This window comes from Schistocerca serialis, chromosome 2 (genome assembly GCF_023864345.2).
Source record: "Schistocerca serialis cubense isolate TAMUIC-IGC-003099 chromosome 2, iqSchSeri2.2, whole genome shotgun sequence".
NCBI classification, from domain to species: Eukaryota; Metazoa; Arthropoda; class Insecta; order Orthoptera; family Acrididae; genus Schistocerca; species Schistocerca serialis.
Window position 1 is genome coordinate 490,103,392 of NC_064639.1, and position 15,364 is coordinate 490,118,755.

At 37.2% G+C, this 15,364-nt stretch overlaps 1 protein-coding gene across 2 annotated transcripts in view; it reads left to right on the forward strand.

Moving 5' to 3' along the window:
- The first annotated feature begins 1,144 nt into the window (after window positions 1-1,144).
- The window catches only part of LOC126457419 (F-box/LRR-repeat protein 15), a 32,367-nt gene continuing 18,147 nt past the window's right edge, over window positions 1,145-15,364 (forward strand). The window contains exons 1-3 of one of the 2 annotated variants that reach the window (XM_050093689.1): window positions 1,145-1,392; window positions 1,948-2,124; window positions 4,135-4,292. In XM_050093689.1, the coding sequence (XP_049949646.1) occupies window positions 2,017-2,124; window positions 4,135-4,292 (266 nt within the window). In that variant the 5' untranslated portion in view covers window positions 1,145-1,392; window positions 1,948-2,016. The other variant, XM_050093688.1, reaches the window with a different exon arrangement.

The window sequence follows — 15,364 nt, forward strand, 5'->3', positions numbered from 1 at the left end:
TTTAAAAACGAAACACGGTAGTACCTTATGACTATAATATCAATGTGTCACAGTTGGAATTGGTTAACTCAGTCAAATACTTGTCTGAAACATTTCTTAGGGATACAAAATGGAATGGTCACACATGCTCAGCCACGGGTAAAGCAGGTTTATTGGAAAAATACTTGAGAAATGCCATCAGTCTACCAAGGAAATTGCTTACAAATCACTTGTGTGACTCATTTTCTAGAATATTGATCGAGTGTGAGGGACCCATACTAAATGGGACTAACAGGGGATGATGAACATATGCAGAGAACGGTTGCACATATGATTGCGGTTTGTTTGGCCTGTGAGAGAGTCTCACAGAGAGGCTGAGGAAACTGAAGTGCCAGACTGTAGAAGACAGAATTAATCTATCCTGACAGAGCCCACTTACAATGTTTCAAGAACTAGTTTGAAATCATGACTCTAGGAATATGCTACAACCCCTTAAATATCACATAGGGATCTTGAGGACAAGATTCGATGAATTACAGCATGTACAATCATTCTTTCTGCAGTCCATACACAAATGGAACCGGAAGAAACTCTGCCAACTGGGACAATGAGAAGTACCCTATGTCATGCACTTCCCAGTGGTATGAAGAGTATATATGTCGATATAGATTGCTGATTCATCTGCATTTTAGGAGCAGTTTTCAATCACAAGAACAAGAGGTTGCCCTGAATCTCTGTCTGCCTTTATCGAAGCCGTTGGCAATACTAAGGTGACCGCAATTGCTGATCATTTTTATTCAAAATTTATTCAGTATCTGGGTTAAAACCCAGGACCGAGGATGTTTTGTTTACTAGACAGAAACGTTACTCCTAAAACACAGCACAATTTTTTAGTAGGGTTTCTTTAAAATAAATTTTAAATTTAAACAGTCCCTTTATGTTTTTGAATTTGTTCGGAAGTTTAAGATATAACTAATTTAAATGTTATATCCCTATTACTGTATGTATGTTTTTACTTGAGTCGGTGTTTATAAGATCTACCTCCTGCATTTTCCGTTTTCCCCCTACTTGTCATTAAAACGGCATGATTGATTGTCTATGTGTTATCAAAGTCCGGCAATTTAGCGCTGCGTTGAGAACGTATACACTGACTGCCACGAGACCGTCGGAGGGCGCAGCAGAGCTTTACAGCTGACGCCGTAGTCATGTCTGGCCTGACCGTGAAAACCTGTAACATCCGTCACTATGTGTGTTGCAGTCAACGTTTTCAACGGTAGATGGACCTTAAAAATTCGTCAGTTTTGAAATTGGCACCTTCTACGCGAGATCAAAGGAGATTCGAACCTGCAACATCCTTGGCAATATCACTGGAAATGCGTAACCTTACAAAGATAACGTTTATGGAATAACAAAGTAAGTGCTGTCAAATGAGCGTGAGGGATGCAGGGTACCGGTACGAAAAGTAAAAATAATATTTAAGTTTGATAAATGATACAGTACTTACGTTATGTTGACAGAGTGTGAAGTTACATTTGTGTTTATGTGACCATAAAGTTTTATCCGTTGGTTAACTTTCAAGAGGAGAGCTCCATGGGATAGAAAACTGTCACTTTTCAAAACAGTGACAAAGCTTATGGAGGGACTGAATTATTGTTAAATTTGTGTAGATCGAGGTAGAAACATTGTACAAGAATGGTGACGTTACTGTGTTTATCGTGGGATGACATCTTAATCCCTAGAGTGTTGACGGATTTATCGTTGAAAGACTGCTTTAATTTGAGGTGTGTTTGTAGATGTTCAAAAGAACTAGTAGAGTATTATTTTGCGAAGATCAAACGTGTTGATCTCGTTCCATACAGGAATTTCACGCCAGCAGCATTTAGTGTATGTATGAAGCATAGTTCTTTGTTGGCAATGTTGTTATTGTAGTTCAGTTTCATTACATTTTCATTGATTTCCCCCCTACAGGTCTTAAGTTCAAAGTGTAACAACATCAGGTTCCTAAATCTAAGTAACTGTAAGTGGCTGTCCGACGAAATGCTACAATCATTACTGTTGAACAATGTGCGCATTGAGTACATAAATCTCAGTGGTTGTCTGGGACTAACCAGTGCGTGCTTGCAGCCTCTTATTGTTTGTGGCACTGTGAGTATAACAACAGATATATCGTAGAATATGTAATTATCAGCTTGGGCATCATGTAAACTTTAAGTTACTCTTAAAAATCGTAAGAACTATAGTTGACATCACCATCATAGTCACCATTTTCAGAGTACATGGTCGTGATAAGGAGCACAAAATGAAAAAAATAAAATAATTTTTTTAAAAATGTGTTACGAGCGTAAGAGTAAATAAATTCCTGAAAGAATTGGAATATACTATAATGTAATTAACCAAATATTATGCTCTGCTGGAGGACCACACGAATACTGTTACAGCCAGTTTGTGAAACGGTAGAATTTTATCTTTTGTCTCACGTCCTGTTGTCATCATTTGCTGTTCCTTACTTAGCCGTCATAACTGTGTTGATCAAGATTTAAAACTCCCACACAATAAATTTTGATGTGATGTAGCCAATTCTTCAGATTTCATTTCTCTCCTCACAGATGTACAAGGCACATGTTTCAGAACACATTTGAAATGGTCAAAGAAATTTCCTTTAGTGGCACACACAGTCCTGTCCCCTTTCACATTTCTTTCCTATGTTGGGTTCACTGTTTCATGTGTTAGTTAACTTGAGGAAGGAAAATGAATCATAAACTTTGTTCTGAGTGTTATCAAACTTTAATTGTTTATAGATCATGTGTTTTTTTAAAGTTACCGGTGTGGAATTTGCTTATACAAGTGGACAGTTTTGGTTCTGGACTGGATCACATTGTAACCTATCATACTGTGCATTAAGCTACATAAGTGTATCTGCCTGCAGGAGAAAGTACCGAAATTTATTAGAATACTGGTAAGATAATGTTCAAACTAGCAAAGAAATCAACAAAATTATCTAGCTAACACCGTAAATTGAAATCTTCCATAGATAATTGTATCCTCTTGACACTGTGTTTTGGCAGTGTGTGTAAGCTTTCAGGAAACTACCTAGAAAGAATTCAGAATTGAAGTTTCCATTGATCCGATGTGGATATACTGAGTCAGTAAGTCTTTATTTATTTATTTATTTATTTATTTTTGTGCTGTGATGAATAAAATGGTTTAACTTAGTGCATTTTGAGTGTACTCGGTACAGGGAATGATTTACCACATTAGCAATAATGTTTTATTCCCTAAATTAAAAATGGCAGGCTGAGAAAAAGTTATAAATGCCTTTGAAGGTAATTGTCATTGTCAGAATGTCTGCTAACAACTTCTGTAATGCCAATGTGGTAGCTTGTGACTTTGAGGTCACTTCTGCCATTCTGATTGCTAGATAAAATTTGAAGATTAAGAATCTGTAAAAGATCAGTAATACTGCATAATGCTCCTTTCATGGTCGTTTTTTTACCCTTGTGTTAATTAGGATGAAAACTATGCAGAAACAGGTAACAAGAATAATAGTTATGGAAAGCTTTGGAATAAGTTTATGTCAAATTGTGTGTTCCCACAATGTTTGTGACAAATAGCACTGTTGTATGATTCTGTTGCATTTATACTCTGGATCAAGAGGAATATTCAGTATTAGTTGTCGGCTTTGACCAGTGATATGATGTTAATGGTTGCTGTGATGCCACCTTTTGCTGCATATTGTCAATTTGGTTGTTGGTTGGTGGAACCAACGAATTATGAGAGTGAAACACCTGGTTGTGGTGTCAGATTGATGTGTAGCTTACCCCAATGTGTAGATTTGGTTGGAAAGTGACAATTTGGTTGTGAGCTGGTGAAGCCAGCAAATGTGAAAGCAGAAATCCTGGGTCTGATGACAGACTAATTTGTAGTTGAGCCTGTTTGAAAAATTACCACTGATATCACATTATAGTCACCCTGTTGTTTACAATGTTTGTCACATGTCTCAGATGTCACGGGTCAAAGCTAACAGCTAGTCCCGAATATTCCTCTTTGTCCACAGGCACAAAAACAACAAAATATTCTTAATTGCAGTAAAGTTAAACATCTAAACTTCCAGTGTTAAAGAGTAGTATTGGGTTTGAATGGTTATTGTACTTCCAGGCACTGAAAAGTCTCAAAGTTCGAAACTGCCATTGGATGACTGTTGGATGTCTTGAAGCAATTTCATTTCACCAAAGCAGTTTGGAAGAAGCTGACCTGACTTCATGTTGGGATTTGGGAGATAGTAGCCTTGAAACATTTGTCAGAAAATTTGACAGGTAAATTAAAGAAGAGAAAAAAGGAAATAAGTAACCCTTGAAATATAATGTCTTGTGGAACAGCAGCAGTTGTTTACCAGAAAACAATTATTGAATAAGTACATATTGAATTTAGACCCTACTTGATATTTTTAACTTTTTTTTTTGTGTATTTCAACCACCTTTCTCAGTAATGTTTTTACAAACCTGATATGAATTGCTTAAGATGAAGCAACAGCAACTTAAAATAAAAGAAGTAAGATAAAACAACGGTAACTTGAGATTTGAGAAATGTACAAAAGCTGACCAAGTCTTAAACAAACATCCATAGTTCTGTGCCTACATCAAATAATATTGCACTAGTACTAAATGTCATTATAGTCTCATCAAAATTAAAGTTTTGTTGACTCTTCAAATCTGGAAACCAAATTCCCCCAATCACATCTTGCAGCTTCACCATTGCCATTGTGTAACCATGGAACCATGGTGTGTAGTTCCATGTAGTGTTTGAGCAGTGTGGTATACATATATAACACATTATTGGAGCATGTCATTTCTTTTTTACATCCAGCAGGGAAGTAAGTGATCTGCTGTTCTGGCAACGAGGTCTCTGTGTGCACCTTCACTGAGGGCTAGTTGGCAGTGATCTAACAGCAGAAGACAGACATTAAGTAATCAGTTGTTTAAATCATTTGTGCTTAGAACAGTTACTGGTATGGTAGCTGGTATAGGCTGTGTAAATAGTCCCATGAACACGTGTACAACACGGTTAATATGGCCTGGTTACAGCCCATTGTATCAGAGAATGGACTACTTACACTTGCCAGTTGCCTTGATTGCTAGCATCACAGTTGGGTGGGGAAGATGTTATTAGCTTTATTGATTATGGTTACTTAACACATGGGATACATCATCTCTTAAGATGGCACAGCCACTGGGCATTGAGAGTGCTGGCAAGTTAAAGGTGTACTTTAATTAGGAGAAAACTGCTTCCACCATAGTCAGTTGGCATTGGCATAGCTGAGTATCCCGTATTGTGATGGCAGATATGCAGGCTTCAGAGCAGCAAAACATTATCTAATTCAGTGCTGGATAACATCATCAATTGGATGTGGACTATAGTTTTCCCTTTTTTGCATAGAGACTGCCCATTTTTTCCCATCTACATTTACAATCTTGTGTGTAGATGTGTTTATCATATGTAAACAGTAGCAATGCAGGTTATGACTTTTATATTTGCAGTTAGAAGTTAGAGAGTGAGGTATTGATATGAGCCTTTTATTTGGTTTTAAGTACGAGGGAGAGAATGCTATCACTGTCTGACTTATATCATCTTAAGTATGATAATAGAAAGCCTTGTAGAATGTAAATAATTCGAGAACAAAGGTAATAACTTATGAAATAATAAAGCATTGAGTCATGAGTAAGCACATAAATAAGACTCGGCATTTTGCCAACTTTCAGACAAATCATTTTTAAGCTGGAGTACATGCACACATGCCTTTGCTATTTGGTGAGTTGTTCTCTTTATTCCTAAATTATTTAGGTTGATATCAACTCCATCCTCCAGAATATGAGGTCAGTGCATTAACAGCTTTACTGCCTCATTTGGAAGGTTTGTGCTGTATAACGTTGCTCGATTTACACACAGTTTGTTCCAGGTAACTTCTGAATCCCAGTTAGACCTTGGATTTTTCAGCTTCCATTTTAAACTAGCCCTCAGCTGTCGATGATGTAAGGAGTCACAAAAAATGGCATATTGTTCGGATTTCACATTAAACTGTAGATCCCCTGTACCCAGTTGGATAACTGGAGTAGGTTAGCGACATGCAAGCCCCGCAAGTGGCGTCCAGTTGAGAGACTTGCCCCAGGCCAGTGAGCCACATGGAATATACCTTCATTTTAACTTGTAATAGAAAACATGGTTCCACTCTTCATTATTGCTTACACCAAGGACACCTGCTAATGATTACTGGGCTGTAAGGTGCAGTGTGCCCCTTGCATCAACTCCATACTCCATTCCCGCCATATTCAACGTTTCTTCTCAGTCCATGTGAAAAACTTGAGTTAGCAGACATTACTGCTGTTTATTTTACATCTTGGCACATGATTTCATCATGAAGACAAAAGCGAAATATGAGAAGGTGGTTATCCTCTCTCATAACTACCCTCTACTCTGAGTCCTCTGCCAAATCTTTAATTGTGTAGTATGCGTTAGTTATGAAGAATGTTTAGCTGCCTTTTTAAACAGATGTATTTTAGTAATGTTTCTCATTTCCTTTGGCATGTTATTATACAATTTTATCCTTTGATATAAAATGCTGTTTTGAGCTTTTTGTTTCTTTTTCCTGGATAAATGTTATTCCAGACTGATTCTTATTTCTTGATTATGTATAGAACTATTAGTGAAGTATTTAGTACTGTTTTGCCTGATATGCACCACAGATTGGTACATGTACTCATTTGGTGCAGTAAGGATAGCTTTCTACTATGAGCTCATCGACTACTTCCAGTTATTATTCTTATGGCTTTTTTCCGCAGTTTCAAAACTGTGTCCATGTTTTATGCTTTTGATTTGATTTGATTTTTTATTGGTCCAGTTTTATCATACAGCACAAATTGTGCAACTGATATTGGACATGTCAAAGATAAGTTACAATAATACGTAGTATTACCAAAATAGTAGGCAAATTAAAAATAGGTACCTATTACAATTAATTTTGTTACATATTCAGAAATTCTCTGACAGAATAGAAAGAGTGCTTTATTAGAAATGCCTTTAATTTAGCTTTAAATATTGAATGAGTAGCATTTTTTTGTTTCCTCTGGTATCTTATTGTGTAGTATTACACCAGTGTTAATTATGCTCCTCTGATAGGTGGATGTATATGTATATTTGTTTTCCCTCTGGTACTATAGTTGTGTACATTTTTGTTAAAAATGGCTCTGAGCACTATGCGACTTAACTTCTGAGGTCATCAGTTGCCTAGAACTTACAACTAATTAAACCTAACTAACCTAAGGACATCACAGACATCCATGCCCGAGGCAGGATTCGAACCTGCGACCGTAGCAGTCGCTCGGCTCCAGACTGTAGCGCCTAGAACCGCACGACCACTCCGGCCGGCTCATTTTTGTTCTGTAGCAGTTTGCCTGTTTTCAGGAGGTAGTCCCTAGTGGACAAGAGAGTTTCATAAATGAATAAACTTGGAACATTTAGAACACAAAGCTCATTAAAATGGGATTTAAATGCCTCCATCTTTTCAAGGCCACAAATTATTCTTAGAGCTCTTTTTTGCATTTGAAAAACCTTTACACTGTGAGTTGAGTAGCCCCAGAAAATGATCCCATATCGGACTAGTGAGTGGAACTGTGCATAGTATGCCTGCAGTACTGTTGTTTTGCTTGTTGTAGCCTTTAAAATTCTTAGGCCATAGCACACAGACAAGTTATTTATATGTTTGTCCCACGTTGTCTTGTTGAACCCATAGACCCAAAAATTTTGTGACTCTTACATTTTCTAGGGGATCATTCTTTAATTGTGCTTGATTAGTTGGAGGAATTAAATGAAAATCCACACACACAGTTTTTTCAGTATTTACAATGATTTTGTTTTTTATTGGAGGGCAGCGTGGAGGGTAAAAATCGTAGAGGGAGACCAAGAGATGAATACACTAAGCAGATTCAGAAGGATGTAGGTTGCAGTAGGTACTGGGAGATGAAAAAGCTTGCACAGGATAGAGTAGCATGGAGAGCTGCATCAAACCAGTCTCAGGACTGAAGACCACAACAACAACAACATGAACCACTCAGAAAATCTTTCTGCTGTGGACTGCAAAGTTTCTGGACTGGATCCAGTGAGCAACATGCTGGCGTCATCGGCAAACAGGACAGTTTTTGTCGGACTCATATATTCAATTAAGTCGTCCACATAAATCAAGCAGACTAGTGGACCTAAGATTGAACCTTGTGGTACACCATATTTTATTGGTAATTCACTAGAAAGAAAGGAGTTGTTTCTTGTTTTATTAATTTTGTTGAATTCATACTGAAGTGATACTTTCTATCTGAGGTTCTTTAGGTACGAACACGACCAGCTACGCTCTACACCTCTTACTCCTCGTCTTTGTAATATTTCGAGCAGAATGCTATAGTATAGGACCTCAAAGGCTTTTGATAGATCTAGAAAAATATCTGCAGCTAATTTATGTTGGTCAAGGGATTTTAAAATGCAGTCTAAGAATTCGAAAATTGCTGTCTGTGTACATTTAGACTTTCTAAAACCATGTTGTTGTACTGTAAGAGGTGCATATTTATTTATGAAACTTAGGTCTGTCATTGAAGAGTTTTTCTAGAATTTTGAGAAGGAACTGTGACACGAGTCAGTAGTTTGATATTTTTTCAGAAGAACCTTTTTTTTTTGCAGTGGTGAAACTTTTGCTATTTTAAAAATGTCTGGAAATACACCAGTTTTTAAAGAAAGTTTGAAAATATGTGGTGAGCACATGCTTTTAATATGAAATCGGGTACTTCATTAAGACCATTTGACATTTTATTGCTTAATGATTTAATTTTACTTGTAATTTCATTGGGTTTTGTTTCATAAACATACATAGAAACATTAGAGATCAATGACTTGATGGAGAAACTTGGGACTGATCCTTGACAGTGTACTTGAATGAGGTCTTCAGCTAGTAAAGTGAAGTATTCATTGAATTTTTCCACAACTAAATTTGGGTCTGTGACTTTTGAGCCTTCTAGTGTTAATGATACATTATTTTTCTTTGGTACTGAACTAACAAGTTTCTTTCTTTATAACTCTCCACGTGGATCTCATTTTGCTAGATGAGTTTATTATCAAATTGTCATTCCACATAATTTTTACCTCTTTGACTACTCTACCATAGATTATTTTGTAGGCTTTTGAATAATCTGTGAATTCGTGGGTTACTCTATATTTCTTGCAACACTACTGCAGAAATCTGTTTCTCTCGCTGGAAATTTTTATGCCTTTATTTACCCATTACTTATTATTATTAAGTTTTACTGTTTTTACTACTTTTGGAAATGCTACATTAAAATAGTGAAGAAAGATGCTCTGAAAACCCATGTACATGCTATCAACATTGTTCTGAGGGGCGATGCTTTCCCAGTTCTCCTTCACCAGTAAGAGATTAAAAATTCTAATGTTATCTTCAGAAAAGGTTCTTTTTTCAACTACTTTTTCGGAACTGCTACTACTTGTTGGCATTTCTATACACAGCAGCTGTGCCTCATGATCACTATAACCCAAGCTCAGTATTCTGCTTGTGAATCTGTAATTTGTTTCTGGGATGGATATTTGGTCAGTAATGGAATTTGTGCATTCTGTTAATCTTGTTGGGCAGTGTATTGTGGGGATCATATTGAATGTGTTGGTCATATTTATCAAAGTACCTTTGGTGCTGCTGTCTTTTGAAAAATCAGTATTGAATTCCCCACAAAGCACTATCTTCATATTTAGTGTACTGATCCTGTTCAGCAGAACCTCTGGTTTATTCATGAAGACTGGCAGGTTTCCACTTGGTGCTCTATATATTATAACTACTATGAAATTAAGCTCTGGAAGTTTACTAATGGAGAGTTCAAAGTCTTTTTCAATTGAGTCAATATAACTTTTACTGACATCACAGAACTTTATTTGTTCTTTCACAAAGGTAGCAGAGCCACCATGTTTGGAAAACTTGGTATAAAATGACTCGCTAATCTATATCCTGAGATTGAGGTTAATTTTACTTCATTATTTTGTAGCCAATGTTCAGTAATGCAAAATATTTTTACAGTTAGTGCATACTGGAGTAGTGCTTCCAACATGGAAATTTTATTTGTGAGTGACTGAACATTATGGTGTAGTATAGCAAAATTTGGGTGTTTAGTAACTTTAGTTGAAATGGTTTCTGATTCTTTATCTAATGGCATTTCTAATATAGCACTTAGCCTAAAAATTTTTCGGTATCTTTCTGTTTGATGGCGCAATCAGCAGGTGAGTTAACTGTGAGTTAACTTCTGGAGCTCGTATAAGTTTTCCTTCATCCACATCTGTCTTCTTCAGTTTAAACCATTTCATAATTTTTGTTTGGCTGACGGCTTGATTGTTTTTCTTGCCTAATCAGTTTAAACCACTTGGTAATTTGTGTTTGGCCATGGCACAGCTTGTAACTTGTCTAAAGCACTTATTAATCTCCATTTGTGTGTCACTTATACTTTTCTCTTCACTCTTCTTCGAAATGCGAGTAAATATTTTTTCGGCTAGGAATTTCTTTCCTGGCGTATTTAAATGAAGTCCCTGTACTGTATGGAACCTTCGCTCCAATCTGTTTATATCTACAATATCGACATTCTTAAAGTTAGTGCATATTTCAGTGATACACTCATTTACAACATTAATTTCGCTGTTCACACACAACCAGGGTGGTAAATCATGCTCATTTCTGTAATAACCTTGTGTGTCTCATTTCTATAGATGTTGTTTGATCCTCCTATTAATATGACGAAATCATGTTTATTCAAACTAGCTACGTCAGCTGATGTTGTTAAGTCCGTTATTTCACTCAGTGGAGCCCCTGGCTTTATGCAAACAGATGCCTTGAAACTGTATGTTCTCATCAACATTGCAGATCCCTGTAAAGAATACCATAACTAAGAACTGAGTGTACATAGGCATAGTATATCACTGCAAGACGGTGCCATTACAAACTAATCCTTAAAAAGCTGGTGACATTGCTTTTGCCCATCCTTATGCTGAAGTGTTTTCTTTATGTTCAATGCAATTTATCACATACTACCCAGTTGTAATCATCCTCAAGGATTTCATTTGCTTTCTCTAATAGGAGTTCTGCTGTTTTTGTCAGTAGCTGTGATGATGATGATGTCATCTGCTCTGAGAACTTTTTCTCCATGTCTTAAACTGTCTGAAAAGTCATTGATATGTATTAAGAACAGAATTGGACCCAACAAACTATCCTGAGGGATACCGGTGATTGTCCGTTTCTTGTCTGACAATTGTTGTAATAAAAATTATCATCAGCAGGATGTGAACTATGTCCACCTTTTACACCCTGCTTTCCAAGTAAGATTGGAACTACTCATTTGCTTTTCCTCTTACACCTAGTTTGCTTAGTAGTATTTTATGATCAGCAGTGTCAGAAGCCTTGGATGAGTCTGAGAAAGTGTTGGTTACACAGTCATCCCTATCAAAAACTTCAAGTACCACTTTTTTGAACAGTGTAATGGCCAACAATTTTACTTGTCCCCCTTCAGAAACCAAACTGTGCTTTGTTAAAAGGTAGTATTTGCTTGTGTAACTCATTAGTCTCTTTTTTGGTTCAAATGGCTCTGAGCACTATGGGACTCAACATCTTAGGTCATAAGTCCCCTAGAACTTAGAACTACTTAAACCTAACTAACCTAAGGACATCACACACACCCATGCCCGAGGCAGGATTCGAACCTGTGACCATAGCAGTCCCGCAGTTCCGGACTGCAACGCCAGAACCGCGAGACCACCGCGGCCGGCAGTCTCTTTTTTGTGATGATTCTATTATTTAGGGGAATGAAGACAGTAGTGACACAGGCCTGTAATTTTCAATGCTTTCTGCATTACCTTTCTTTAATAAGGGCAGAAGTAAAGTTTGGAAGGTAGGAGACGAGGTACTGGCAGAAGTAAAGCTGTGAGTACCGGGCGTGAGTCATGCTTCGGTAGCTCAGTTGGTAGAGCACTTGCCCGCGAAAGGCAAAGGTCCCGAGTTCGAGTCTTGGTCGGGCACACAGTTTTAATCTGCCAGGAAGTTTCATAGTCTGTAATGTTAGTGAAAATTGGGATACCACAAAGCTGTGTTAAGATTTTTAAATAAAGTGGGGATACTGATTAATTTTGTGGCTTTACCTTCGACAAGATTGTGAAGATTAGGGACCAGTACTGCATAGTTAGGACTTGCTATGTGTTGCTGAGATTCTGAATTCATGTGCAGCCCAAAGTTCTGTATATTTTTCATTTCTAGTTGTATTGCTTGCCTTATTCGCTGTACATGAGAATTAGAAACTATAGAGCAATTAAAGTCAGGATGGAACATAATTTTAGGAGTGAGTAGTCTATTCAGGAAGCTTTTAGGGTTACAATATTAAAGAGGACTATTGCAGTACTAATTCGTAAAGAATCTGAGTTCTGAAGTGCATTATATGCTTCTTAGTCACACTGCACATGCATGATTAACCCCTTAACATATAGATATTTTTTTCAAATTGTTGTTGTTGTTGTTGTTGTTGTTGTTGTTTTTGTTGTGGTCTTCAGTCCTGAGACTGGTTCGATGCAGCTCTCCGTGCTACTCCATCCTGTGCAGGCTTCTTCATCTCCCAGTACCTACTGCAACCTACATCCTTCTGAATCTGCTTAGTGTATTCATCTCTTGGTCTCCCTCTACGATTTTTACCCTCCACGCTGCCCTCCAATACTAAATTGGTGATCCCTTGATGCCTCAGAACATGTCCTACCAACCGATCCCTTCTTCTAGTTAAGTTGTGCCACAAACTTCTCTTCTCCCCAATCCTATTCAATACTTCCTCATTAGTTATTTGATCTACCCATCTAATCTTCAGCATTCTTCTGTAGCACCACATTTCAAAAGCTTCTATTCTTCTCTTCTTGTCTAAACTATTTATCATCCATGTTTCACTTCCATACATGGCTACACTCCATACAAATACTTTCAGAAATGACTTCCTGACACTTAAATCTACACTCGATGTTAACAAATTTCTCTTCTTCAGAAACGCTTTCCTTGCCATTGCCAGTATAAATTTTATATCCTCTCTGCTTCGACCATCATCAGTTATTTTGCTCCCAAAATAGCGAAACTCCTTTACTACTTTAAGTGTCTCATTTCCTAATCTAATTCCCTCAGCATCACCCGACTTAATTCGACTACATTCCATTATCCTCGTTTTGCTTTTGTTGATGTTCATCTTACATCCTCCTTTCAAGACACTGTCCATTCCGTTCAACTGCTCTTCAAAGTCCTTTGCTGTCTCTGACAGAATTACAATGTCATCGGCGAACCTCAAAGTTTTTATTTCTTCTCCATGAATTTTAATACCTACTCCGAATTTTCCTTTTGTTTCCTTTACTGCTTGCTCAATATACAGATTGAATAACATCGGGGAGAGGCTACAACCCTGTCTCACTCCTTTCCCAACCACTGCTTCCCTTTCATGCCCCTCGACTCTTATAACTGCCATCTGGTTTCTGTACAAATTGTAAATAGCCTTTCGCTCCTTATATTTTACCCCTGCCACGTTCAGAATTTGAGAGTATTCCAGTTAACGTTGTCAAAAGCTTTCTCTAAGTCTACAAATGCTAGAAACGTAGGTTTGCCTTTTCTTAATCTTTCTTCTAAGATAAGTCGTAAGGTTAGTATTGCCTCACGTGTACCAACATTTCTACGGAATCCAAACTGATCTTCCCCGAGGTCCGCTTCTACCAGTTTTTCCATTCGTCTGTAAAGAATTCGCGTTAGTATTTTGCAGCTGTGACTTATTAAACTGATAGTTCGGTAATTTTCACATCTGTCAACACCTACTTTCTTTGGGATTGGAATTATTATATTCTTCTTGAAGTCTGTGGGTATTTCGCCTGTCTCATACATCTTGCTCACCAGATGGTAGAGTTTTGTCATGACTGGCTCTCCCAAGGCCATCAGTAGTTCTAATGGAATGTTGTCTACTCCCGGGGCTTGTTTCGACTCAGGTCTTTCAGTGCTCTGTCAAACTCTTCACGCAGTATCTTATATCCCATTTCATCTTCATCTACATCCTCTTCCATTTCCATAATATTGTCCTCAAGTACATCGCCGTTGTATATAATTATGTTCCAAATTATGTTCCAAAAATACTATTTTTTAAATTAATGAGTAACATATAATAACAAATGGCATTACATAAGACAACTTTTAAAGCTAGAACAATGAGTCACAAAATTTTGAAGATCATCAAGAATAAGATCTCAAGTTTACCTAGATTGTGGCAGATGGGGTATGCAGATTCTGTCTAAATGAGAGTAATCTCAGGAAGGGCACGCAGCTACCCACTGCCACTAACATGGACTCTGTCCATAAAACAATGCTGACTCTGTCCATAAAACAATGCTGACTCTGTCCATAAAACAATGCTGACTCTGTCCATAAAACAATGCTGACTCTGTCCATAAAACAATGCTGACTCTGTCCATAAAACAATGCTGACTCTGTAGGGAAAAGGAACGGAAGAAGAAGAAGAAGAATAATATGAAGAAAATACTGTCTATTTCACAGATTGTTAACAAGTTCAACACAGTCCTATTACAGGAGCTGCTCTTCTGTGATCTTTTACAGTGTCCTCCATCATCATATCTGGTAACGATCCCATACCGCACAGCAATAACCTAGCAGAGGATGGTCAAGTATAGTATAAGCGGTCTCTCTAGTAGACCTGTTCCATATAAGCGAACTGCCAAAAACCTCATTCTTTGGTTTCTCATCCCCATGTAATTGTCTATGTAATTGTTCCAATTTAAGGTGTTTGTTACTGAGTGTCGTATATCAATTTTTGGATATTGCAAATAATCTTCAGTATCATCAGTCTACTTCTTTTGAAATTTTTGTGATTTGAGCTGTGTTTGTTGACATAACAATATTAAAGTGTTGGGTGGCAACTGATTATGTATAGCCATCCAACATTATTAGTGTGTGGAGCTTATTTCAGTGGTGGGAAATATTGCAGCGTACCATGGTTGGCGTCACAGCATGTTTTAAATGAGACATTGTACGGTCAGCAACTATACTGTCTAGAACAATATTTATATGCAGCGAGGTGATTCTTCTGGAAAACATGGAATTCTCTGGGAATCAAGTATACTGGAAAAAATCAGGGAATTTCAGAGAATTCTGTATTTTTCACCTAGCACTGAATTGAATTTTGTTGAGTTTTAGAAATCACAAATTTTAAAATATTTAATGTCTCAAAGTGTGATAATTATATGAATATAATTCCACCTAAATTATCGATGTTTAGAAACTGCAGTT